Source organism: Hyperoodon ampullatus (genome assembly GCF_949752795.1).
Source record: "Hyperoodon ampullatus genome assembly, chromosome: 3".
Taxonomy (NCBI): domain Eukaryota; kingdom Metazoa; phylum Chordata; class Mammalia; order Artiodactyla; family Ziphiidae; genus Hyperoodon; species Hyperoodon ampullatus.
Window position 1 is genome coordinate 19,176,482 of NC_136916.1, and position 26,440 is coordinate 19,202,921.

The window sequence follows — 26,440 nt, forward strand, 5'->3', positions numbered from 1 at the left end:
TTGAGATGTTAGGAATGTCTGTATAACTCTCCTGGAAGTTCTGAACTAGGTGATGAAAGAGACAGAGGTGCGAGAAGACGGAAAAAGAAGAGACAAAATATGGAGGATTGGAGAAGATGGTTGCTAAAGGATTTCCAGGAAGAACAAAAGAGAGACTGTTTATATTATTTGGAAATAAGCATCGTTATCTAAAAAGAAACCCAAATCAACTATAACCAAAATATCAAATGACTGAATGATTATAAGAAATTTGTGAATCAAACTATGCAAAGCCTGGGGCTTCCCTGGTAGCGCAGTGGTTGAGAATCTGCTGCCAGTGCAGGGGACACGGGTTCGATCCCTGGTCCTGGAAGATCCCAAATGCCTCGGAGCAACTAAGCCCGTGTGCCACGACTCCTGAGCCTGCACTCTAGAGCCTGCGAGCCACAACTGCTGAGCCTGCGTGCCACAACTACTGAAGCCCACGCTCCTAGAGCCTGTGCTCTGCAACAAGAGAAGCCACCGCAGTGAGAAGCCCACGCACCGCAAGGAAGAGTAGCCCCCGCTCGCTGCAACTAGAGAAATCCCGCGTGCAGCAATGAAGACCCAACGCAGCCTAAATTAATTAATTAATTTTTAAAAAACCCAAAACTATGCAAAGCCTGGTGCACAACGTTTCCTGGTGGAGGGAGCACAGCTCCCACCAAGTAGAAGCATCTCTGCTAGGCCAAAAGGTTCATAATTTTTTATTTTTAATTTTGCTGAAAGATAATGTTTTATACTGTTATAGCACAAAGAAAACTGACTTCAAAATTTATCAAAACTTAACGTGATTTTTTTTCTTCTTGTTTGGGAAGTTGATAGGAGGGCAAGTGCATACTTGTACCCTGGTTCTGCTTTCTGTATGCTTCTTCATCCTTGTTAGATTTTAAGATTCTTAAGTTCATGCTTCTTCTTAGTGTCATAAGATCTCCTCAAATCCTCTCATAAAATTTGAAGAAAGAGTTGTTAAAGGAGTACATATAAGGTAAAAAGAATGTCTCTCTTGGTTGGGTTTTATAAAAAATACACCTTTTCTTTTTTTTTAAAATACACCTTTTCTAAAAGTGAACTGTTAACTATGCTTCTCAGTACCCCGAATCACAAATTTCATTTATCCACCAAACCTGCTGTTGGTCACTGTTAGAACTGATTATATGGTTAGCATTATATTTTGTAAATTACTTGTGATGCCAAGGTGATGTTTAGGATTTGTGCTTAACTCTGGGGGAAATATTTCTTTAAATGGATAATGCTGATTTTTTAAAGAGGGTTAACATAAATCATAACAGTGGGAAAATAAATTTTTACCAGAACTTTCAAACTATCTCCTATTTCCTATGCACCTAATACCATCAGCATGAAGTCATCCACATAATGTGTAAATTTGATGTCCTGTAAGGTAGTGAGAATATCAAGATCTTGGTGGATTAAATTACCACAGAATTATCAGCATTTGATGAGCAAATGTTGTCTTGAGGCAAGATGATGAAGTTGAACCCCTATCCATATCAAGTAAGAGTAGAAAGCTTCTGGTACCCATGGTTAATTTGTGAACTGATTGTATCCTTTGATCATTAAAAAAAAAATTTAGGGGACTCCCGGGCGGTGCAGTGGTTAAGACTTCACCTTCCAATGCAGCGGGTGTGAGTTTGATCCCTGATTGGGGAGCTAGGATCCTTCACGCCTCACAGCCAAAATAACCAAAACATAAAACAAGCAATATTGTAACAAATTCAGTGAAGACTTTAAAAATGGTCCACATCAAAAAATCTTTTAAAAAAATTTAGTTCCTTGATTGTAAACAAAAAGAATGTTTTATTAATTATGCATGTTAATGCTTTATCTGTATTTGCATTTATACTGATTTTGTGTGTGTGTGTGTGTGTGGGTGTGGGTGTGGGTGTGGCTGCACCGGCCCTGGCAGCGAAAGCGCCAAGTCCTAACCACTGGACCGCCAGGGAATGCCCTATACTAAATTTTTTGGTCACAAATTTTATGTGGCCAAATGTACTGATATTTTCTTTTGACACTTCCATTGTTTTTGTTTGAAAAATCTTCATAAACTTATAAATAATACCACTCATCCATATTTTCTTCTAAAATATTTAATGGTTTCACTAAAAAGACTAAACATTTTTACTAACCTGGAGTTTCTTTTGGTGTATATGTTGAGATATGTAGTTAACTTCTTATCATTAATTGATTTTTCCCAAACCACTTATTAATAATTATATAATTCTCATTGATTTGTATAGTTTCTCTTATGTTAATATGTTCTCACCTCTTACTGTTTTCCAGTAATATGCTTATTCTTCTGTAGGCTAGTATTTAATAATTATATTTTTATATTTACTAATTATGTATTTTATAATCTAACAGAAAAAATTTAATTTATCTTAACTTTCTTTAAACATATTTAAAGCTATTTTAACTAGAAACAAATCACTATATGTCTATGCAAAAGCAACATATGTTTATTGCTGAAAAGTTAGAAAATATAAATAAGAAAATAAATATGAAAGAAGGAAGACCTTAGTAGTGAGAGTGGATGTAGCTATGCCTCATTCTCCTAGCACTGGGTCCCCCACGTGCAAGGTTCTGAGGGGTGATGTTAAGCTTTTGCCTTACCTCCTTCCCCTCTTAGAACCCACTTGGGTCCCAGGTTAGTGACTGAGGCGCCTATTTTGTATCCAGTGAAAAAAGTTTGGCCACAAAGGGGATGGCCATAACACCTTTCTTGGTACCAACTCCCTATAAAACTAAGAGGTCCTATGTTTGCCACAGACTCTGGAGCAAAAAACGGCTTAAGACTTTATATGAAGTAGAGATGCTGACCCATTTTTCTTGTAGATGGAAGTGCATTGCTGGCTGACTGTAGTCATGAGAAAATAAGCTCAGTACCAATAAGAGAATAATAATAAGAGAAAATAAGCTCAGTGCCTTCTCCTCATAGGAAGCAAAGACCCTCATTGGAAGGGCTAAAGTAGGCACGTTGCCAACTGATGCTCCATATCCTCACAATGCTGGGGGGTCAGGGGCACAGGGGATAGTCTGGATTCTATGGGGGAGAAGTATGGAAGTAAAACGGCTGAAATTTTAACTTGCATTCCTAATGAGTTTCAATGTTTGAGAGTTACAAAGAAAAGTTACAAACACCCCAGTCTGCCTATGGAATCTCAGGAGTCACAGATGGTGTCTACTCTGGCGAAGGTAGGAAGAGGGTGAAAATTTTTTCCAGCTATAAACTGCCATGATAAGCAGAAATTATCCTAAGGGGGCCACAGAGTTGAGGGGTATGTTGGGCATGAAAATGCTCAGATCAGGTCTCCAGTGCTAGGGACAGGGTAACCAAACATGCCAGTTTTCCCAGGACTGTCTTGGTTTTATCACTGATAGTCCTGTGTCCCAAGAAAGCCCCAGTCCTGGGCAAACTAGGGAACCTACTTGGGACACATAGTAGACTGACAGCCCCAGCAGCTGTCCTTCAGGATCCACGTCTGTGTCTGTCCTATGCCCATGCTTCCCACGACTGCTCCCAGCCATTGTACCCACAATAGGGGTAAAATACAGGCCCTTTCCTGGAAGATGGAGGATTTATTTATCATATGACTTTGGCTCCAGGATTCCCCTTTGGCCTGGCCAGAAATGTTAGAACTGTGCTGCAGTTTTAGACTCTCTCTACCCAGTCCTCTTTGTTTCCCTCTATCTCCACTTCTTCCATTCTTCCTAGCTCCCTCCCTCCATAATTTTCTATGGCCACTTAACATATTACCACAAATTTCGTGGCTTAAAACCACACATATTTATAGTATAGTTCTGGAGGTCAGAGGTCTGAAATGATTCTCACTGAGCTAACATCAAGGCTGCATTCCTTTCTGGAGGTTCTAGAGGACAATTAGTTTTCTTGTCTTTTCCGACTTGTAGAGGCCACCTGTATTCCTTGGTTTGTGGCCCCTTTCATCTTCAAAGCCAGCAATGACCTGTTGAGTCTTCCTCATATCATTCTGACACTCCTGCCTCCTCCTTCCACATATGAAGGACCCTTGTGATTACACTGGACCCACCTGAATTTGTTAAGGCATCCATAACATGTTTTTCATCATAAAACAGGTATTACTCTGACATTATTAATTCCATTAACATATGTTAAATAAATATTAAATAAATAAATATGCAGGAAACCACCAGGGCATTATTTGAGTCTTAGATAGGCATGGGAGCTCTAAGCAACAACTTTACTTTAAAATTTTATTTATTTATTTATTTGGCTGTGCCAGGTCTTAGTTGGCAGCACTTGGGCTCTTTTAGTTGCAGCATGTGGCATCTAGTTCCCTGACCAGGGATCGAACCTGGGCCCCTGGCACTGGGAGCGTGAAATCTTAACCCCTGGACCACCAGGGAAGTCCCTAAGCAACAACTTTCTAGAGGGCATCTGTTTGCAAAGAAATCTGGGAATCTTAGCTTTCAAGTGCTTGGGGATCCAGGTAGCATTTGACAAGGCCATACAGAAGTTCAGAGTTGGCCTAGCATATACTCCTTGAGTATCTCTGGTCTATACAGAAACACTAGAGTCAACCAAATCTTGACAACCTACCTGGAGTCCTGGTGTGTGGTTCTTACCTCCCTACAGCCTGGTAGTGTCTTTGACCCTCATTCCAGGCTGCATCAGCAAGTGTCAGAGTCTTCTTCAGATGTCACAATAGGGAGCCTTTACTGGTCTCATAGGTCACACTGGGGAGTACTGCGGAGACAAATAGAGGACAAAAGATAATTTTCTGGTTGGGCTATTATAGGAAGAAAATTGTGGGTGATCAGAGTTGAAGCCAGTCACACACATCAAAACCATTTGGTCCAGCTAAGCTGGATAGACCTGAGAAATGTTTTTTTGTTTGTTTTTTGTTTTGTTTTTGTTCATTGCTCTTTCACCGGTGAAGACACTGTCCTGGAACCAGCTATCACTTCAACAGGGACCCTGCCTCCCTCCAGAGTTTTTCGGCACAATTGCTTTCTTTCTTTCTTTCTTTCTTCTTTTTTTTTTTTTTGGCTGTGCCACGTTCCCCAACCAGGGATGGAACTCGTGCTTGCTGCAGTGGAAGCGAGGAGTCCTAACCTCTGGACCTCCAGGGAATTCCCCCAGCAGCAATTTCTGCTGAAGGTCTGGACACCTGACTTCTGAGTCGCTAATTCCAAACAATTTGTTGTCAAATCATTCAACCTACAAAGCACAAAATGGCATTAAATGGCCTCTGAAGAATAAGTACCTAAATTAATATCTACGCATTTGTCTTGCTGTAAAATATGGCTGCCAAACTTTCAAATTTTGCTGGTGCATCTTGTGCAATGGTGGTATCTGTTACTTTTTAATTTGGTTAATCAAAATTCTTAAAATCATTAACATGATTTTGATCTTGAAATCATCAACAAATGTAATAGGAACCTGCTGAGTTTGGGGATAGCTGGTTTTGTATTAACTGTTGTTGTGAGCCTGCTTCTGCTTCTGTCTGTTTCACCCACAATACCAGGTTTGGTTTAATTGTATTGTAACAGTATAATTACAGTAATTGTATAATTACTGGATCAAGTACTACATTAAAAGGAGTTTCTGTATACCGTCGCCTGTTTCTACCAGTATGGAGTATGGAGTCAACCTATTTTGCTTTATTCCTAAGAAATGGAATAAAGATGGAAACACAAATTGCAGATAGAGAAAGATGGAAGCAAGGGAAAAGATTATTTAAAGTTTGGGAAATTTTAAAGAATATGGGACAAGTATAAAGCATAAGAGGTTTCATAACAATGGAGATAAGATTCCATAAGGTCACTATGATGATTAGATTTAGGAGTGGGAAACAGATTTGGGTGGATAAAGCAAAGGAGCAAAGAGACTATTAAGAGGAAACACGAAAGTTAGATGTCCCTATTAGTTAGCTAATTACTGAAAAATTTGGCTAATAGAATTTTAGGGAAATTTAGCTATATTGATTTTTTAAATTTGTAGCAACGATCTTATACTTCAGTAAAAAACAGAGTGCTTGTTTGCATTCTACTTGATTTTCTTCATCTGCATACTATTCTTCAATATTCTTCAATCTATACCAACCAGTCTGTGCCTTCCTTAAGTACTGCCAGAAACTATCAACTCTTTCTCCTGTTACAAAATTATAGCTTAAAAAAGTCCTTCACTCTTGTTGTCAAACGAATACACAGATATCAAACAATAATCATTTACAAATTATAATGAAAGAATAATATACCATTACAAAAAAAAAAAGCGCCCAGATACAGATATATCAAGAAGTGTACAGGATTTACATAATGAAAAAAGCTACCAAAGGCTAATGAAGGACATAAAATAAGACAAATTGAGAGACATAACATGTACCTGGATACACTGATACAAGAGACTGATTCTCAGTTAAAATTCTCTTAACCTAATTACAATCAAAATCTCACTAAGATCTCTCTTTAGCTTGGCATAGTGATTAAAAATTCATCTCAAATAATGTAGAGGTAAACATTTCCAAGAGAATACTGAAAAGGAAGAATAAGGAGGGGAACCTTGGACCTGTAATAGATATTTATATTTTATACACTACTGACGCTAGAAGAAGCAGACCAGAATGGAAAACCCAGAAACAGAAAAAACATCCGAGAATTAAATGGAAGATTAAGGGGTAAACTCGGTGAGGAAAGATGGATTGTTTGGGACAAGTGGATAACCATTTTTTAAAAAGTTCTCATATGTTACACCATGCTCCAAAATAAATCTTGAATTTAGAGATTTAATTAGGGGAAAATAAAAACAAAAACTAAAATATAGGTGAAGAAAATGTGCAGACGGAACGCTGGGCCACAGGGGAGGGTCAGGAGGCACGCGGAAACGCGTCTTCATTTCATCTGGAGAAACTGCGTTGGTTTCTCCTAAGTTTGCACTTGATGACACCTGTCGCCACAGTCTCTGGAACCATGAAAACAGCTTTCTGTACTTACATCTGTTAAATTCCATGAAGAAAGCCTGGGGCCCAGAGGGATGTGGAAAGGAATAAACTGAGGGATAAGGAGATTTACAGAGTATTTTTAGGGGAGCTCTCTGGGGGACGAGGCCTTCAGCATCCTGAAGCTCCACTCCACTCTAGCCCCAGTCGCATGCGAAGACGACTCTCTCACGGAAGATTCTAAAATTTGCAAATGTCCAGAAACGCTCAGCCAGCTCGCACCACCGTTGGAAAACAACCCAGCGCGACCCACAAACAATCGCAGAGATTTGGGACTTTCGGGCCTAGCACATGCGCACTGGGCACTCCTGCGCTCCGTGCCTCTGTGCGCAAGCGCAGTGACGCCGTCTTACAAGGCGCGCACGCGCACTGTGTTTAGCTGTAACGCTTGGCTAGGGTTATTCTGGGCTGAGAGATGAGAAACCGCGGAGCTTCCCAGCTGGGATGTTGTGGCTAGACCGCGTTGGCTTATCTGTACCGCTAGTGTTAGGCTCAGGAGACTGTGAGAAGCTGAGGGGGAGGTGAGGTGTGTCTGAAGCGTGTAGGCTCTGCGATGAAGAAGATTTTTGGCTTCGGAAGTAAGAAGGGCGAGTCGCCCTTTGGCTCCTCCACCAGCCCGCGGAGAGAGAGCGGTAATCGGGTCAACTCCCGGCCCGAGTACCACATCCGACACAAGGATCTCGGGAAGGTCCACAAAGCTGCCAGCGTGGGCAACGTAGCCAAAGTGCAGCAGATTCTGCTTGGGAAGAATGGCTTGAACGACAGGGACAAGATGAACAGGTAACCGGGGCGGGCGGAAGGAGGCGGGGCGGGCCTGGGTGGGGCCCCTGCTGTCAGTTTCCCCTCCGAGGCTCGTGGACACCTACGTGGGGTCCCGCGCCCCGCAGACTTTATAGGCAGCAAAAGCCTTAGCTGGTTTCGGACCCGCTCATGATTCCCCGTATAGAGCACTTTACTGACAGTTTTAAAGTCATTTGGCTGAATGTCAGTAATCACAGAAACGAAATTAAACATGAACAGCATCTTATTTTTAATGTACACATTTTTATACCGTAATGTTATATGTTACAGAGAAGTGCATAATGAGGAAAATAATTCTCATGACAGATCAACTTCTGTACTAAAAATTCTTCAGATACAATCCAGTATCTTTTTTTAAAAAAATAATTTATTTATTGCTGTGTTGGGTCTTCATTGCCGTACACGGGCTTCTCATTGTGGTGGCTTCTCTTGTTGTGGAGCACGGGCTCTAGGCGCGCGAGCTCAGTTAGTTGTGGAACGTGGGCTCAGTAGATGTGGAACGTGGGCTAGGTAGTTGTGGCTTGCCGGCTCTAGAGCGCAGGCTCAGTTGTTGTGGCCCATGGGCTTAGTTTCTCTGCAGCATGTGGGATCTTCCTGGACCAGGGCTCGAACCCGTGTCCCCTGCATTAGCAGGCGGATTCTTTTTTTTTTTAAATTTATTTATTTTAATTAATTTATTTTTTGGCTGTGCTGGGTCTTCACTGCTGCACGTGGGCTTTCTCTAGTTGCAGCGAGTGGGGGCTACTCTTCGTTGCAGTGCGTGGGCTTCTCATTGGGGTGGCTTCTGTTGTTGTGGAGCACGGGCTGTAGGTGCGCAGGCTTCAGTAGTTGTGGCATGCGGGCTCAGTAGTTGTGGTTTGCGGGCTCTAGAGCGCAGGCTCAGTAGTTGTGGCACATGGGCTTAGTTGCTCCACAATATGTGGGATCTTCCCAGACCAGGGCTCGAACCCGTGTCCCCTGCATTGGCAGGCGGTTTCTTAACTACTATGCCACCAGGGAAGTCCCGAGCCCATCCTTGATTCAGGAACCATTGCCTTCACAGGCTGAAATCTTAAAGGTTGGAGGCTGCCATTGAGCAGGGCTCAGGGTTGAGGCACAGGGGTGATTTGGGAGGGGAGCCTATAGGAAGGAAGATATTTAGGCAGTACATAGGGAAGGAGAGGCACAGCTGCCAGGACTCTGTTTCTACAGCACTGTCTCTGCTTGGGGATCTGAGTGCCTATGAGGGTTTTTAAGAGCTAGCTATTTATGTGGACCTGAATAAGGCAGGACCTGTATAGGAAAACTAAGTAGACTTTATAATTTTTAGTGTTTTAATCTCTCTGGGAATAGTTTAACATATAAATTAGACATATAAATTTGTTCTTTGACTTTTGTACATTTAACTTTCAAACATTTCAGGGGACTCCCTGTACTGTTTTAGAGTAAAGGGAAGGAATGGGGCCTTCTTTTTTTTTTTTAAATACATTTATTTATTTATTTATTTAATTTTTGGCTTCATTGCTGCGCGCGGGCTTTCTCTTTGCGGCGAGTGAGGGCTACTCTTCGTTGTGGTGCACGGGCTTCTCATTGTGGTGGCTTCTCTTGTTGCGGAGCATGGGCTCTAGGTGTACGGGCTTCAGTAGTGGTGGCGTGTGGGCTCAGTAGTTGTGGCTCGCGGGCGCTAGAGTGAAAGTTCAGTAGTTGTGGTGCACGGGCTTAGCTGCTCCGCGGAATGTGGGATCTTCCCGGACCAGGGCTTGAAGCCGTGTCCCCTGCATTGGCAGGTGGATTCTTAACCCCTGCGCCATCGGGATAGCCCCGGGAGCCTTCTTTAATAAGTGGTTTCCCTGCTGGAGAACCAAGACTGCCATTTTTGACGGACACAGATTACTCTTTGAACCAGGCATGGACAATGGAGAAGGAACAGCATATCCTTCTACTTTGTTTTAGGTCATCAGGTTTGTTCCAGTTCTGGTAAACAAACGTTATGTTACCCATTAATTGGGTTTTCAGTTCAGGTTTTAGGACTTCTGGTGAAAACAAATTATTCTCAGGCTCTGCCAGTATATTGGCTGTCACCCTTTGTTATGGGAACTAAGAATGGGTCTTAGCTAGATATTTCATAGGTTGGGAGAGATGGAAGCAGAAATAGGTAACTAAAAGCTTTTCTAAAACAGAGGCCACATTTTAATGATGTCAGGAAACATCACTTAATATATAGATAACCAACCTTTCACTTGATTTTTTTTGTTTGTTTTTGGTTTAAGAAATGAAGTCACTCATTTTTGTTATATATTTTTGCTCTGAAGGCTTTCCAACAAACCTGGTGTTGATGATTCATGGCCTACATCAGATGATGAAGACTTAGATTTTGATACCAAGGTAAAGTTCTCTCCTGTGAAATTAGTTTTCCTGCTTTGAATTTAGTTTTGTGTAGTATTAACTTTTAAAGTTTAGCAGTGGTCTACCTCTCATTGTTTTATGTTTGTAGTAGAAAGTTGGTCAGAGCAAACCATTTTATAAAAATATGACTAGTTGAATTTTTTTTTTACTTTGCTAAATACTGAAGGTCAGGGCTGAAGAGAAAATGGGCTGGGAAGTAGATAGTGACAGGAAAAGTGTATTGGGAATCGATTTCCCACAAGGGAGGAAATACGAAATTTGGTCAAGGATAAGGATTCTTACTGTGACTTTTCAACCATACTGATGTGATTTCTATATACTCATGCTTAAATGAAATCTTTAGTGGATACAGTTACTTACTGTAATAATTATAGAATTTTCCTGGGGCCTTTCAGTTCCAAAACTATGTAGCATATATCATCTAGTTCTTTTTTCTTGGACAATTTTTATTTTGGTATCATAGAGTTGTTAGGAGAGAACTTTTTTTTTTCTCTGTTTTGTCTTTGGTTCTGCATTAAGCCTAAAATAACAGTCGAAATTATGGAAATTTAGAATTTAAAATTCTGTTTCTCAAAATCCATATTATGAAGGGATTTCACTGTGTTTTCTGAAGCATTCCATTAAGTGTATATTCAGGGAATTCCCTGGTTGTCCAGTGGTTAGGACTCCACGCTCTCACTGCCAAGGACCCAGGTTCAATTCCTGGTCGGGGAATTAAGATCCCGCAAGCGGTGCAGGATCTTATTTCCCCAACCAGGGGTTGAACCCGTGCCCACTGCAGTGGAAGCATGGAGTTTTAACCACTGGATCGCCAGGGAATTCCCAATACTTCTTATTCTTAAAGCTCTTGTTTTCTTCTCTAGAATGTCCTGAAACCAAGCTTAACAAAGCTAATGAGTGCTTCTCAGCAATCCAAGAAAAACAGTAAGTTATTTGAAGACTGTCCTTCTTGTGTTATTCACTGATTTGAAATTATGGATGTTCTCATGTACTCCACCTTGTTTTCACTATAGTAGAAGCAAAATGTGGCATCGTGAGACCAGAAGAGAGAACCTTCTTTGAGCACAATAGTTCTGATAGTGGAAATGAAGATGTGGTCGAAACTTTTCCCAAACCATCAATCCAGGGCGTCTCTCATCCTGCTTTCCCATCACCTGAACCTCTCCCAAAACCTCTCAAGTCTTCAGCAGGCCTTGGTCTTACAAAGGTAAGTTGTTCTGTTTTGTTTTTAACTTTTTTTTTCTGTGCTTTTTCACATACCAGCCCCCTGATTCTTACAGTGATGAAAAGGATCCCTTACAGAAATGGAATTCCTCAAGATCACGATAGAAAACAGTGTAATAACAAGAGCAATATATGTGCAGGATTAAGATTTATGAACGTTGGTGGCAGTAAACCATTCTGAAGTATGCCATTATGAAAGGAAAGAATGAGAAAGCAACTAGAAAGAACAGCTAGATGAATATGAAGATGGGGAGGGGGATGAAGGGGAAGAATTCATTTAAGAAGGACAAGATGAATTTAAAGATTGAATGAGGGTCAAGGTGAGAGAGATTATTATACAAACAACAGAAGTGGGTTAAGTGAGAGCAGGAACTCTATATTATAAAATATGATAGAAATTATTTCAAATTCAAATTAACAAGAGAAAATCAGGTCATGGGAAAAAATGCTCGTACTCTTTTGAATGACATATAGTTGATTTTTATGAAGAACTGAAAGAATTTGATCCTTACCTTTTTTTGGTTGTTGTTGTTTTTTTTTATTTGAAGTGTAATTGATTTACTATACTGTGTTAGTTTCAGGTGTACAGCAAAATGACTTGGTTATACATATATATGTATATATCTATATTCTTTTCAATTCTTTTCCATTATAGTTTATTACAAGGTATTGAATATAGTTCCATGTGGAAGTTAGTTTTAATCTGAAGTTTTTTCCTTTTTAAAAAATTCTCACTTTTAAATTAATAAGGTTATGTCTTATATTTAATCTAGCAAAACCTTTGTTCATAGATAATGCAAGATGAGCTCTGTTTTAGGCCTTATCAGATTTATTATGAATTAAGAATTTTGGGCCCTTCTGTTTCTGTGGTTTCTTACTTACTGTTTGGTATATACTTAACTAATTTATCTTACTGTTTGGTATCATCTTGGTAGGTGTTTTAGATCTTTTTGAGAATAAACAGAGAGGAAATAAATAAGTATTTTATCTAGACTTTCACTAAGATTATAATTTCTAATTATGTAAATGAGGTTCTTAATTTCAAGTCATTAAATGAGAAAATTTTAAACTGCAACAGTCTTAAAGAAAAAAATATAGAAATCATTTTTTCTGGAGAGATTCTGATTTATCTTTTCCTAGTAATATCTGCACATAATGGGCACATATACACACATCAAATGAATGAAATCACAATTTATGATTTTTTTCTAATATAAACTACTTGTTATTATAAAATAATAAGGAAGGAAAAATTACCAGCAGAGTGTACAAAATTATCTTTGCAAGATAATTTTTTACTTTTTAAAATATCTCCAGCAGTAGTTACATTTCCTGTTATTCTTGAGAAACTTTATTAACTTCAGTATTTGTAGTTAAACTAGCATGTAAATATTTTGTTATACAAGTTAAACTAACATGTAAATTTTTTCATATCTAAAACTCAGGAATCCTGGTTACTTGATTTTTTAGTCCCTTTGTTCTTCCCTCATGTGAATATTGGGTCCTGTTTGTTAATCATAGATGTATCTGAGAACTTTTAAATCTCCAACTTGGATAATCATAGTTTTACTAATTTTTTTTAGTTCTATATCATTTCCCCAATCTTTAACCGCCATTCTATAAGGCGTAGATAGGAAGAGTTATTAGCGTGCTGTTCACAGGTGAATAAGGAAACCATGTGAATTTTAAAATAGGGTTTTATATTTCTTCCGTACATCATAGTAGTACTTAAAAATGCCTCATAATTCCATAATCACATAAACATTCTCTTCTACAATTTAAAACTTGTCTTTTAAGATTAATTTTTGAAAAGGAGTCTTCTTGTAGTCTCTTGAGTTGGTGTTTTACAATTAAATCTTTTCATTAAACTTAAAAATGCTTATTGCTATAATATCCCAGAAATGAATATTTGCGCATATTCATGAAAGAGTATATTTTATATCCTTAAACAAATGTTGTAATATATAATCAAAAAATTGAATCTCATAGTTTTCTTCCCCAGTCTTGTTTATATTTTCAAAAGTTCAGAACTCTGCATAGGTTTGCATCATTTAATTATACCAGGTTAGTATATTTTACAGATATTTATCTTAACATCATATGCTTTTCCTGAATAAGTTTATCTATTACTAATCCAAATGCATGTATCCAAATCTTTCCTCTAAGTCCCCTGGGTGCCTCAAATTTGTTATGCCCCAAACTGAAGACATTGTCCCTGATGCTTTCCTCTTTCCTGACTCTTTGTAAGCTACTCTGTCATCTGTCTTCCCCATCCTAGTAGATAACATCACTGAAATACCGAAGCAGGAAAAATCCTGGACTCCATCCCTCCCTGAAATCACCACATCCTGTTGCTCATCAAGTTCAGTATTTTCTACCTGCTTACCATTTTTCATTTCCTATTGCTTTCTCACTTATAATTTTGAAATGCTCTTTTCTAGTTTTGCTCCCCTGATGTTCATCTTTACGTTGCTGCCAGAGTGACCTTTCTAAAATATGTTTGTGAGGATGTAACACCTCTACTTATGTAGTGGATCCCCATCACATGAAGGAGAAAGTTCATGTTCTAGGAGGACACTTGCTTTTTTTGGGTTGGCTCTGATCCTCCAGTTTTGTCTCTCCATACCATTCCCGGTAACTGTGTTCTAGTTTTCCACGTGACTTGTTATGTTGTTTCACGCCTCGTCCTTTTGCTCAGGCTGCCCTTTCTAGAATCCCCTTCACGTCCCCGCTCTACACTGTGTGTGTCTTTTAAGACACAGACCTGTCTTTGCAGCATTTCCTGAGCTACCCAGATACAGCTGACTCCTCTTTCCTTTGTGCCCTTCCTGTACTCTGTTCACATCAATTGTAGAGCTTTTGAATGATGCTTTGCTGTTCTTACTTGTTTTCATGTAGCTCTACTTCTCCTAGAATACAGAGCAGAATCGGTCTTCTATTTATATTTCCAGCTTTTCTCCCAGGATAGTGCCTGTCATTTGATAGATCCAGTAAATGTTTGCTGTCTTATTGATTGATTGAATGACCAAATGAATGAATATGATGTTTTCTGGAATGAGGTGTTTGTTTTATTTTGTTTTGATTTTATAGGAAGGAGCAACAAATCCAGAAATTGGAGAAAAAGAAAATGATACTGATATTGAAAGTGCTCCACAAGAGCAAACAGATCATAACAATTTGACTTCTGTTGATGGAGCTCAGAAGAATAATAGGAGTGGTAAGTTAGTGAATATTTATGAATTTTTTTCTATGCTTAAAGGCTAGTCTAAAAACATCTAAAGTGTGTAGATCCAAATACACTACCCGTTTCTTTTTTTTTTTTTTTTTTTTTGTGGTACGCGGGCCTCTCACTGCTGTGGCCTCTCCCGTTGCGGAGCACAGGCTCCGGACGCACAGTCCCAGTGGCCACGGCTCACGGGCCCAGCCGCTCTGCAGCATGTGGGATCTTCCCGGACCGGGGCACGAACCCGTGTCCCCTGCGTCGGCAGGTGGACTCTCAACCACTGCACCACCAGGGAAGCCCTTTTTTTTTTTTTTTTTTTTTCCATTTCTTTTAAAGTATGTTTCTTTTGCTCTGTTTCTTCAGAAGTATCCCTACTACTATCAACTTTTTCTTCCTGAAAATGCCTCAACCTTCTGAAATTCTTTTCTGCTACTTTATTTTATTTAAATATTTGTGGGTGGAGATAGACATATATGTATTTAAAATTCATAGTAGTAAATGTTCTCATTAATGTATCTGTGGCTGCATTTTACAGATATGATGTCAGCATTAGGATTAGGAGAAGAGGAAGGTATAGAATCGCCTTGGGATTCTGAGGTACTGTCTTCTATTATTATTATTTTTATTTTAAAATATAAACAAAATAAAAAATAATAAATAAATAAATACAAAAAAAATAAAATATAAGCACTGAGTGATGTTAAAACATAAAAGGGGGGATGCTTTGACTTTACTTTCTCACCTTTGCATTTGCCCATCAAAATTTTTTCCTTATATTTTTAACCTGTAATTAATTAAATAATTGTGTGCTAAGTATAATAACTACCACATAGTGCACTTTTGTTAATTTGCAAGATTCACCTAATGAAACCAGTGTAGCACAGAGCAAAAACCAAGGCTTAGAAGTCATAAGGAATCAGTTTGGGTTCTGAAGTTAAATTTATCTAAAAACTGAAGCATTATTCCAGGTCAGCCTATGGCCAAATGTATGTTTCTTTTTTCTTTTCTTTTTTAAAAAAATTTTTTGTTGGAGTATAGTTGATTTACAATGTTGTGTTAGTTTCAGATATATAGCAAAGTGAATCAGTTATACATATATCCACTCTTTTTTCGATTCCTTCCCTATATAGGCCATTACAGAGTATTCAGTAGAGTTCTCTGTGCTATACAGTAGGTCCTTATTATTGATCTATTTTATATATAGTAGGGTGTATCTGTCAGTCCCAGTCTCCCAAGCAAATGTATGTTTCTTTGGTGCATATGGATGTGTAAAACTCGTAGTGAGGTTCAGAGAGAAACAGGTTGAAATGTAGTTTTTTACCACTTAGACCTGAAAAAGATAGTGCCTGAGACTTGAAAGTATTATTACATTTGGATTTTCAAATAGATCTGCAAGGAACGTTTCAAGAGAAGCAAAAGAATGGGGAATAATAAGGATGTGGCGTTATAATAACAACAGTTTGGTTTAGCGATGTTTTAATAAGTACACAGCATTTTGGATAAACTAGTGTGCGTTGAGTACCTTTATGGCAGCCATACTTGAAGTAACGTAAATATAAAGTAATGATGACCTGTTGTAAGGTGACAGCTATGGAAAGAGATAAGAAGGGCCTGATCTGTTAGATATAGACAGCTGCTGCAGTGATACAGCACTGTGTTTAAAGTCAAAAGACATGGTAGCATCCTGGTTCTGTCACTAGCTGTGGGATCTCGGAAAAACTTGTCTACCCTGGTTGAGCGTCAGTGACCTCCTTTGTAAAAATGGTACTGGTACCCACTTCTCAGGTATGTGTATGGAACAGATGTGGTAACAGCTGTGAACACACCTTGTAAACTGTAAAGGGTGCTATAGAAATGTAAGACAAAAATGATCACAGTGGCAATTAGTGACTCACTAAATGCTGGGGCACTTTTTTAAAACCTGAAGGACAATAAAATGACAGTAGTGTTAAGAATAGGAAAATTAGAACGGGCATGTGGATTTCTAGCTTGGGGTATGTTAAGTTTCTATAGACTGTTATTGGAGATCTCCTATAGGTATCAAGTGCTTTGGTACTTGAGGTCCTCTCGACATTTTAAATGTTTTGATCTTAAATAAATTCCTGTTATTGAATACCAACTATGTACTGGGCAGTTAGACACTGACTGTACCAATTGAGGGGTTAGGCTATAGTGGTGGGAACATAAAACCAAACAGAAATCCTTTATAAGTCACTGTTAAGTCCTTCATTTAAAGAAAATGGAGAGGGCTTCCCTGGTGGCGCAGTGGTTGAGAGTCCACCTGCCGATGCAGGGGACACAGGTTCGTGCCCAGGTCCGGGAAGATCCCACGTACCGCGGAGTGGCTGGGCCCGTGAGCCATGGCCGCTGAGCCTGCGCGTCCGGAGCCTGTGCTCCTCAACGGGAGAGGCCACAACAGTGAGAGGCAAAGAAAATGGAGAATGTTACGTTAGACAACATTGAGAGAGTTTGTAGTTAGGATGGGGATGGGAGTGGGAGTGGAATTTAGGTAGTCAGAAAAGATCTGCATGTGAGAATAGCTACCAAGGGGAGGATGGGAAGGAGCCAGTCACGTGAGGATCCAGGGGAGGGACATTCTGAACAGAGAGAACAGCGGATCCCATCTGTTCGTCATTACACTCTCGCATCTTGGAATGACCAGGAAACAGGAAGTGTCCTTACAATCACTTTTATCACTGTTGTTGTATGTAGAAGATAAAATGTGCATAATAAAAGCTTGGCACATTTAGATGATTAATAAATAAAAGTTCTTATTCTTCCCTTATTAAAGCTTGCTGTACTTTTTTGAAGAGTTGCATAACTATATTTAAATTTTTTGCTATTATTTAAACATAAAAGTTTTTCTTACTACTTCGCTATTTTATTCAACTATTTTTCCTATCAATAAAAATTTTATGAAATAACAGATTCTTATAAGCCCTTGTTTACCTAAATGAAGCAACTTCTACAGTGTTCTGTTTATGCTTAACATGACATACTTCATGGTTTCTTTTCATGCCAAGTATATTATTTTAATACTAAAAAATTTCTGTCTTTAGAAATATTTTAAATGTATAGCAAGTGTACTTATTAAAGAATTTATTTAAACACATATTTTTAAAAAATACTCTCTTCTTTTGACAAGGAATGCAAAGTAGAGTTAGGTGTTTTGAAGTTAATTCTTTGCTGAAATGTGCCTGTAAGTCAGGCACATTTTTTGTCGGTGAAAATAATTCCTCTGGCTTTCCATGCTCAGTTTACAGAGTCAGTAGCCAAATGAGGATAAAAGATAGACTTGATCTAGAGAGTGTATATGAAGTTTTCTATTTAAATGTTTGGGTTTTCAATGCATGCTTCTCTTATTTTTGAATCTAATTGCTTGTAAAGTAGGAAATTTTTAAAAAGTAGGGTATTTTCAGCTATTAGAAGGGGATTAGGAAAGCTTTATGCAACTCATTATTAATATCAATTTTAACAGAGTATCTCTGAGAGTCTTCCACAGAAGTATGTTGATCATTTATCTGGAGCTGCAGGTCAAAGAGGAAAAAATATATTAAATGGACAAGTAGAAGGTAAGAACTATATTTTTATGAAAAAGTCATCTGGCAGCATGTTGATTTAAAATGGGAATTCTGATATATTCTAATAGCCAAAGAAAATCACCTGTCGGTTAAGAGGAAGAATCATTCCTCACACTGATTTCAAGTTGAACTGAGCCTGTCTCATTCTGGAAAAGAAGTGCTGTATCAGAAGAACTAAGCAGCTACATCTTTTTTTCTAGTCAAAAATCCATCAGCAGTTTTTAGGCAGTTTTTATTTGGCCAAAAAGCAGTGCTTGAATACTTAACTGTGTGCTGTGTTCTATTTAAGTTCTGACTGTCCAGATGTTCTTTTGTAGACAACATGCCATGATATAATCATCTATCTCCATGTCTGTTATCAAGTTACACTGTGAAGTGTGCCACCCTTTTGAGGTGGTCCTCAAAGACACAGTTTGCTTGTTGTTTAACCAAGTGTCCTAAAGCATGTACCTGAAGTTATATCATTTTTTATTCTAAAAAGCTATGCAGCTTATATTCTGAAAACTATTAAAAAACATAACACTGTTGATGTAAAAAAAAAAAGAAAGAAAATCACCTGTCAAATGCATAGTGAGGAAAAAGACGAGAAAAGGGGGGAAGCTGTGTATCTTATCTGGTGTCAGCCACAGATTAAATTGAGAGTCCCCTTTAAGGAGCTAAATTATTAGTTCCATTTCAAGGTACTCTACAACCTAAGGAAAGTCGGGAAATGAGGAAGAGGAAAGAAGGACTAAAGAATGAGAGAGGCAGAGGTTACAGGGAGTAAATGAAGGAAAAGGAAGCAGGGGTCTGTGGAGGACGGGGGCAAAGTAAAATAGGTCTTTAGAAAAAGGAAGAGAAGAGTATTTGAAACGTGAGACAAATTTGAAGTGAGCTTCCAGCACCGAAACTTGTCAGAGATGAACAGCAAAGCTTTCCCACTCTTACTGTGGGAATGTAGAAGCAGACTCATAGATCAGAGTTTCTCAAATTTTAATTAGTCCCCTGGGGACCTTGTGAAAAGTGCACATGCTGAGCAGCAGGTCTGGGATTGTGCATTTCTGACAAGCTCTCAGAGTCGCAAGGGTGTAGGCTTGCATTTAGAGAAATCTGGAAGAGGAGCCACTGGATAGTTCAAGACAGAACAGGATCAAGGAAAAGCATTATTTTGTTTTTCTTTCTGAGTGTGTTTATAGCCAGAGGGTAGCAAAGCGTTGAAGTAGAACTTATAGATGTAAGGTGCCACTGCTAAGCAAAGAGGAAAAAAGAAGTGGTGGGGATGATCCATAAAAAGAATGTCAAAGGGGAAGAATTAAGACCACAGATCCAGAGACTACCTTTGAAGAGGAAAGAATATAGTGAAAGGAAAGAGGGGGGGAAAGAAGGGTGTTAGGGAGGTGATTGTGGAGGTGATGAGGAAACTTGAGAGAACTCTCGTTAGATGACTTCAGTGTATTTACACTGAAACAAGGTTAGGTCATTGCTGCTCCAGAGAATACTGGAAGAAGGAGTGGGTGCTAGAATTGAAGTAAACCCCAGCTCCTCCTTGTAACTATCAGGCATCAAAGATATATGTTGTGTTGGTATGTGTTATTCAAATGAGATTAATTTGAATATGGAAGCATTGGTTGCTTTTTTTTTAAGATAGGTTTTTTTTTTTTTTTTTTTTGGCTGCTTGGCTTGGCATGTGGGATCTTAATTTCCCCGACCAGGGATTGAACCCATGCCCCCTGCAGTAGAAGCATGGGGTCTTAACCACTGGACCGCCAGGGGAGTCCCTAAGACAGCTAATTTTTTGATGATAATTGTTTCACAAAAATCCTTTTAAACATGAGCATGATATACTGAACCAAACTAATTTTGGAAACAAAAAAATTAATAGGGTTCATTCCCTAAATGCTAAAATTGTTATTTTCAGTAAATACTACACTGATTTTGAAATATGAAAGATTTTTAATATCTAATAATTCTGTGGCAGTAAAATTTCCTTTTTCCTTTTTGATAATCGTACTTCGATATTGAAAACTTATAATACGTTATTTCTTAGATGTGCCTTATATACCTTCTTGCATGAGTGGATCGAGAAACTTTAAGATGACTAAACTAGAGGATCCAAGAAATGTAGGCATACCAGTAGCCCACATGGGTATGGAAAAAAATGAATATTTTTATGAACTATTATTCTACAAGTGTATATCCAAGCTGATCAGTTCATAACACTTTCTCCGATGAGAGATGAATTATACATTCAACTGAACTGTCATCCCAAATGTGCACTTCCTAAATTACGGGACAAATTGAAGAACATGATAAATACTTGTAGTATAATGGTGTAAATGATGCTGCTGTATTGCATTCAAGATATGCTGTTGCATTTTACCATCAGCTTTCACATTCACCTTCTCGGGGTCATGATTTGTTCCTCTGATTAAAGATCACTTTTCTCCTCATCAATCAGCATGTTCACATTGGTACATGTGCATTTTTCTATTTTATAAAGGCTTTTGGAACATAATCTTACTTTTGAAATCTTAACTGCATGTTTTGTTAAACCTGTACTCCTATTTTTTCTTCAGTATCTATAGTGGATTCGTATGTCTGTCTTGTTGCAGTCCTAACTTCCCCCAAGAAACAAAACACCAAAACCTAAAGTATTCAGTGCCAAGGCCAAGCATGAGGATTCTGCTCAGTACTAACTGCATGAATATATAGTTGGCTTTCATAGTTACGTGTAATTGATTCTATGTCCCTTTTGCCTTTTAGATTCTCCTGTAAAATATCCTTACTTGAAGGTAAAAACATATTTTTATCTTGAATTATTAACTACAGATTGTATCAAATGTACCTTATTTATTAATCAACTTGCTTCAAAACCCATTCAGCCTGCAGTTGGAGTGAAAGATTCTGTTCCTAATAAAACAGTAGGAATGAAGGATTTACAAACATCCAGATCAGGTAAATTTTGTAGTGCAAATTTCACTCTGGAAAGAGGTACACTAAAATATTTGAAATGCTCACAGCCTTCATATCCCTAATTCTTTTTTCTTTTGTTTTTGCAAATTTAATTGAAGGATTTGACATAAATAAGGCACATGTTATTGTTGGTATTCATGTTTTGAAAAAATATTTACAAGCATAAGAAAAAGATATTTTTAAAATGTAAGCTTTAACTCAGATGTTTCTATGTATGTTTCAATACCCTAAAGTTCTCAGTTTGGAATCTCTGTACTTCTTAGGGATTCTCAGAGGTTAATTATTAGATTCTAAGATTTTTCCAGTTTTATAAAATGCTTATTTGAATTCTGACCTTTACCTAGACTAAAGCTTCACTTGCTAACATGTCAATTGTACTTCAACTTTAATTATTTCATTTTAGTGGTGTTACACGGATGAGCTTAAGCCAACCAGATGTTTTGATTAGCAGACTGTGTGTGTGTGTGTGTGTGTGTGTGTGTGTGTGGTCTTTGATTATTAAAAGTGGGGGAAAGTAATCATACCTTAATGACGATTTGATAGACACAATCTTTTAAAACAGTAATTCTGAAAGTTTTTGGCTTTAAGATCCTTTTATTTATTTGTTTGTTATTTTTTATGATCCAGATATAGGATCCTTTTATACTTTTAAAAATTATTGAGAATTCCAAGGAACTTTTGTTTAAGTAGGTTGTATCTACTGATGTTTACTGTATTGGAAAATAAAACTGAAAAATTTAAAATACAAGCACACACAATCATACATTCTATTAGCCATTAGAAGTATGATGTTATCACATATCTTGTCTCTGGAAAACTCCTCTGTACACTTAAAACAGAATGAGAATGGAAATAATGTTTACTGTTATTGTGAAAATAGTTTTGACCTCTTGGACCCCTTGAACGGTTGAGTCTTGGGACTCCAGGGATGCTCAGGTGACACTTGAGAACCACTGTTTTAAGCCATTTACAGAGCTCATGGATGTGAAATGATAAAGGGACCCTTGTGATGAAACAGGCTTTAAACTTTCACTTTTACATTTCTTGCTTTTTTCTTTGATTTGTCTTTTTTTAAATATATACAGCAGGTTCTTATTAGTCATCAATTTTATATACATCAGTGTATACATGTCAATCCCAATCGCCCAATTCATCCCACCACCATCCCCAACCCCCTGCGGTTTTCCCCCCTTGGTGTCCATACGTTTGTTCTCTACAACTGTGCCTCAATTTCTGCCCTGCAAACTGGTTCATCTGTACCATTTTTTTAGGTGCCACATATATGCGTTAATATACAATATTTGTTTTTCTCTTTCTGACTTACTTCACTCTGTATGACAGTCTCTAGATCCATCCACGTCTCAACAAATGACCCAATTTCATTCCTTTTTTATGGCTGAGTAATATTCCATTGTATATATGTACCACATCTTCTTTATCCATTCGTCTGTCGATGGGCATTTAGGTTGCTTCCATGACCTGCCTACGGTAAATAGTGCTGCAGTGAACATTGGGGTGCATGTGTCTTTTTGAATTATGGTTTTCTCTGGGTATATGCCCAGTAGTGGGATTGCTGGATCATATGGTAATTCTATTTTTAGTTTTTTAAGGAACCTCCATACTGTTCTCCATAGTGGCTGTATCAGTTACATTCCCACCAACAGGGCAAGAGGGTTCTCTTTTCTCCACACCCTCTCCAGCATTTGTTGTTTGTACATTTTCTGATGAAGCCCATTCTAACTGGTGTGAGGTGATACCTCATTCTAGTTTTGATTTGTATTTCTCTAATAATTAGTGATGTTGAACAGCTTTTCATGTGCTTCTTGGCCATCTGTATGTCTTCTTTGGAGAACTGTCTATCTAGGTCTTCTGCCCATTTTTGGATTGGGTTGTTTGTTTTTTTAATATTGAGCTGCATGAGCTGTTTATATATTTTGGAGATTAATCCTTTGTCCGTTGATTTGTTTGCAAATATTTTCTCCCATTCTGAGGGTTGTCTTTTTATCTTGTTTATGGTTTCCTTTCCTGTGCAAAAGCTTTTAAGTTTCACTAGGTCCCATTTGTTTATTTTTGTTTTTATTTACATTACTCTAGGAGGTGGATCAAAAAAGATCTTGCTGTGATTAATGTCAAAGAGTGTTCTTCCTATGTTTTCCTCTAAGAGATTTATAGTGTCTGGTCTTACATTTAGGTCTCTAATCCATTTTGAGTTTATTTTTGTGTATGGTGTTAGGGAGTGTTCTAATATCATTCTTTCCATGTATCTGTCCAGTTTTCCCAGCACCACTTATTGAAGAGACTGTCTTTTCTCCATTGTATATCCTTGCCTCCTTTGTCATAGATTAGTTGACCATAGGTGCGTGGGTTTACCTCTGGGCTTTCTGTCTTGTTCCATTGATCTATGTTTCTGTTTTTCTGCCAGTACCATATTGTCTTGATTACTGTAGCTTTGTAATATAGCCTGAAGTCAGGGAGTCTGATTCCTCCAGCTCCGTTTTTTTCCCTCAAGACTGCTTTGGGTATTCGGGGTCTTTTTTGTCTCCATACAAATTTTAAGAGTTTTTGTTCTAGTTCCGTAAAAAATGCCATTGGTAATTTGATAGGGATTGCATTGAATCTGTAGATTGCTTTTGGTAGTATAGTCATTTTCACAATATTGATTCTTCCAATCCAGGAACATGGTTTATCTCTCCATCTGTTGGTATCATCTTTAATTTCTTTCATCAGTGTCTTATACTTTTCTGCATACAGATCTTTTGTCTCCCTAGGTAGGTTTAGCACAGGCTCCAGACGCACAGGCCTAGCGACCATGGCTCACGGGCCCAGCTGCTCCGCGGCATGTGGAATCTTCCCGGACCGGGGCATGAACCCATGTCCCCTGCATCAGCAGGCGGACTCTCAACCACTGCGCCACCAGGGAAACCCTTTGTTTGGTTTTTGATTGTTCTGTTCATTGATGTTTGGTGGATGAATTTGTAAATGAATCTTTGAGATGTTTGTGTGCCTGTAACCTGGTGACATCTGGTATTTCCCAGATGGTTTGTTGGAGTTTTAGGTAATTAGAGGTATTTCTTAAAGAAGTAAATATTCAGCTAAAGATTAAGCTTAATTTAAATTGTCATTTGATAAAATTTTTTAAATTTATTTTTATAAAGATTATGTCTTTTATCTAACTGTTCTAAGTAGTTAATTTTAACTAAACATATAGATTTGTCAGCAGAACTAGACTTAGAAATAACATCGGAGGAAGCACAAGAAAGGCTTGATGGAAGTGAAAATAACCACTCACAGGTATGTAAAAATGTAAATGTAAATTTCTGGCTCAATATTGTTTTCTATGCTTTAACAACATAACAGAGTTCAAATGAAATTACCTTTCAAAATTAACCTCTTAGAATTGATAGATAATAATTTAATATTTAGTTTTTATAGTGCTTTAATTACAAAGCTTAAAATATTGTTAGAATCTATTATAATTTATAGTTAAACTTTGTCCTTGGAATTGAGGCCAAAATTTTCCTGAATATTGTTTGCTTCTTCCTTACATGATAAAGAAGGTGATAATCAAATACTGAATCGTATGATTAAGCAGTTGAAATTATGAACAGTATATCAGTGATGGTCCGTGAGTTAGACTCATGGAAGGAGAAATCATTCCCAGCTGTTCAGAATTTGCAGTTTCAAATTGCCAGTCACTAATGCCAAGATTAAAGATTTATTCTGTCTTGTGACCTCTATGTAATCGACCTAAGGATCTACATTCAGGGAGAGAAGGGGTCATACAATCAACCCAATTGCCTATTAAGGAAGCAAACCTTCCAGAATTGGACCTTCGTTGTTAGGGTACAAACAATAACTTTCTAATTTGTTTCATTTCAGGGTAGGAAACCAGTAAATAATATTAAACAATGTTTTATCCACTTTCATTAGTGGATATTAGAATATAATATAACTGAATGAAAGCAGGTATTATATCAACGTATAATACTATCATAGTATATAATTTGCATTAAAATTTAGGAATTTGTTCCTCTTTCTGATTGGTGTTAATTGATTTTGGCGCCTAGTAATTTAAGATTTGTCTATTCTCCAGTTACTAGTCCTTAAAAAAAAATCCTTACATGCACATAGGGACTTTTTAAGGTACGGTGAGGTGAAATATTTTTAAGTAAGGAAGGCTTTGTAACATTAAAAATCATCTCCTAATTCATTTTTGGTAGATTTAACATATATGAATTATTTAGTTCAAACAAACAGTGACAAAATTGGGTTTGTGAGTTCATGTTTTTCTCCTGTTTTAGGCTAAGGCAAGTTATTTTTCACTTCTTAGTTGTAATCCAGTGACTTGTGAGTAGCTAAACATAGATTAAGAAGTTTAATGGTTAAATTTTAATTATTTTCTAATTTTTCTTTGTCCGTACTTGATTACTTAAGGATAAAGTTATTTTACAAACATGTACCCTGACAGAAAAGACATCTGAAACTCAAATCAAGCCAATTGATCTTCCGCTTTTGCATCTGCAAAAAATGCCTCAAGAACCAGAAATGAATAAGGAATGTGATAGAGAGGACATATCTGTATGTTCAGGACTTCCTTGTGTACAAAAGCATGAGGAAATGTGGATCAAACAAGGCAAATTAGGGTGGAAAAATAACTTCAAACGCATCACAAATAAGTTAAAGCGGAAGTTTGGTGGAATTTTTGAAAAATACAAAATTACTGTTTGTCCTGAGGAAGAGCCACTACATGATAACCCTAAAGAAGGAGCAAACATAAAGGAAATACCTTCTAATTTGACAAATAATATACCTGACTGTGAGGCAAAAGATGCATTTGGAGTGTCTGTCTCTCTAGCATTCCAAGCATTTCCTGAACAAAAAGAACCCAGTCTTGAAAATGTTTTTCCATCTTATTTAACCTCCGGGTCTTGGGGACATGCTTGCCCGTCATCTTCACAGCTTTATTTAAATGAAAATAAATTAGACTATGAAAGTGATAAACCAGACACTGAACATGTTTTTAACAAAAATGAGGAGAGTTTTTATAATGATACAGAAAATAAAAAAGTAAGGGACCCAGTAGTTACATTTGAAATGCAAGAAGACCAAGAGTTTGCTATGCAAATGTTACAAAATATGAACCAAAATACCACTAATTGGAAATTAGACATCGGATGTATACCTCAGTCTAGTGATCCCAAAAGACTTTTTTTTTTTTTTTTTTTTTTGCGGTACGCGGGCCTCTCACTGCTGTGGCC

The 26,440-nt window shown here is 37.8% G+C and overlaps 1 protein-coding gene across 1 annotated transcript in view; it reads left to right on the forward strand.

The window, feature by feature from the left end:
• Positions 1-7,569: 7,569 nt before the first annotated feature.
• ANKRD26 (ankyrin repeat domain containing 26) overlaps positions 7,570-26,440 on the forward strand; it is a gene marked incomplete at its 5' end in the record, with an annotated part of 63,700 nt that continues 44,829 nt past the window's right edge. The window contains 10 exons of the mRNA XM_079699053.1: positions 7,570-7,796; positions 10,109-10,181; positions 11,066-11,126; positions 11,216-11,409; positions 14,517-14,643; positions 15,185-15,246; positions 18,128-18,221; positions 20,973-21,001; positions 21,092-21,164; positions 24,391-24,473. Of these exons, the coding sequence (XP_079555179.1) occupies positions 7,570-7,796; positions 10,109-10,181; positions 11,066-11,126; positions 11,216-11,409; positions 14,517-14,643; positions 15,185-15,246; positions 18,128-18,221; positions 20,973-21,001; positions 21,092-21,164; positions 24,391-24,473 (1,023 nt within the window). The remainder of the gene's footprint in view (positions 7,797-10,108; positions 10,182-11,065; positions 11,127-11,215; positions 11,410-14,516; positions 14,644-15,184; positions 15,247-18,127; positions 18,222-20,972; positions 21,002-21,091; positions 21,165-24,390; positions 24,474-26,440) is intronic.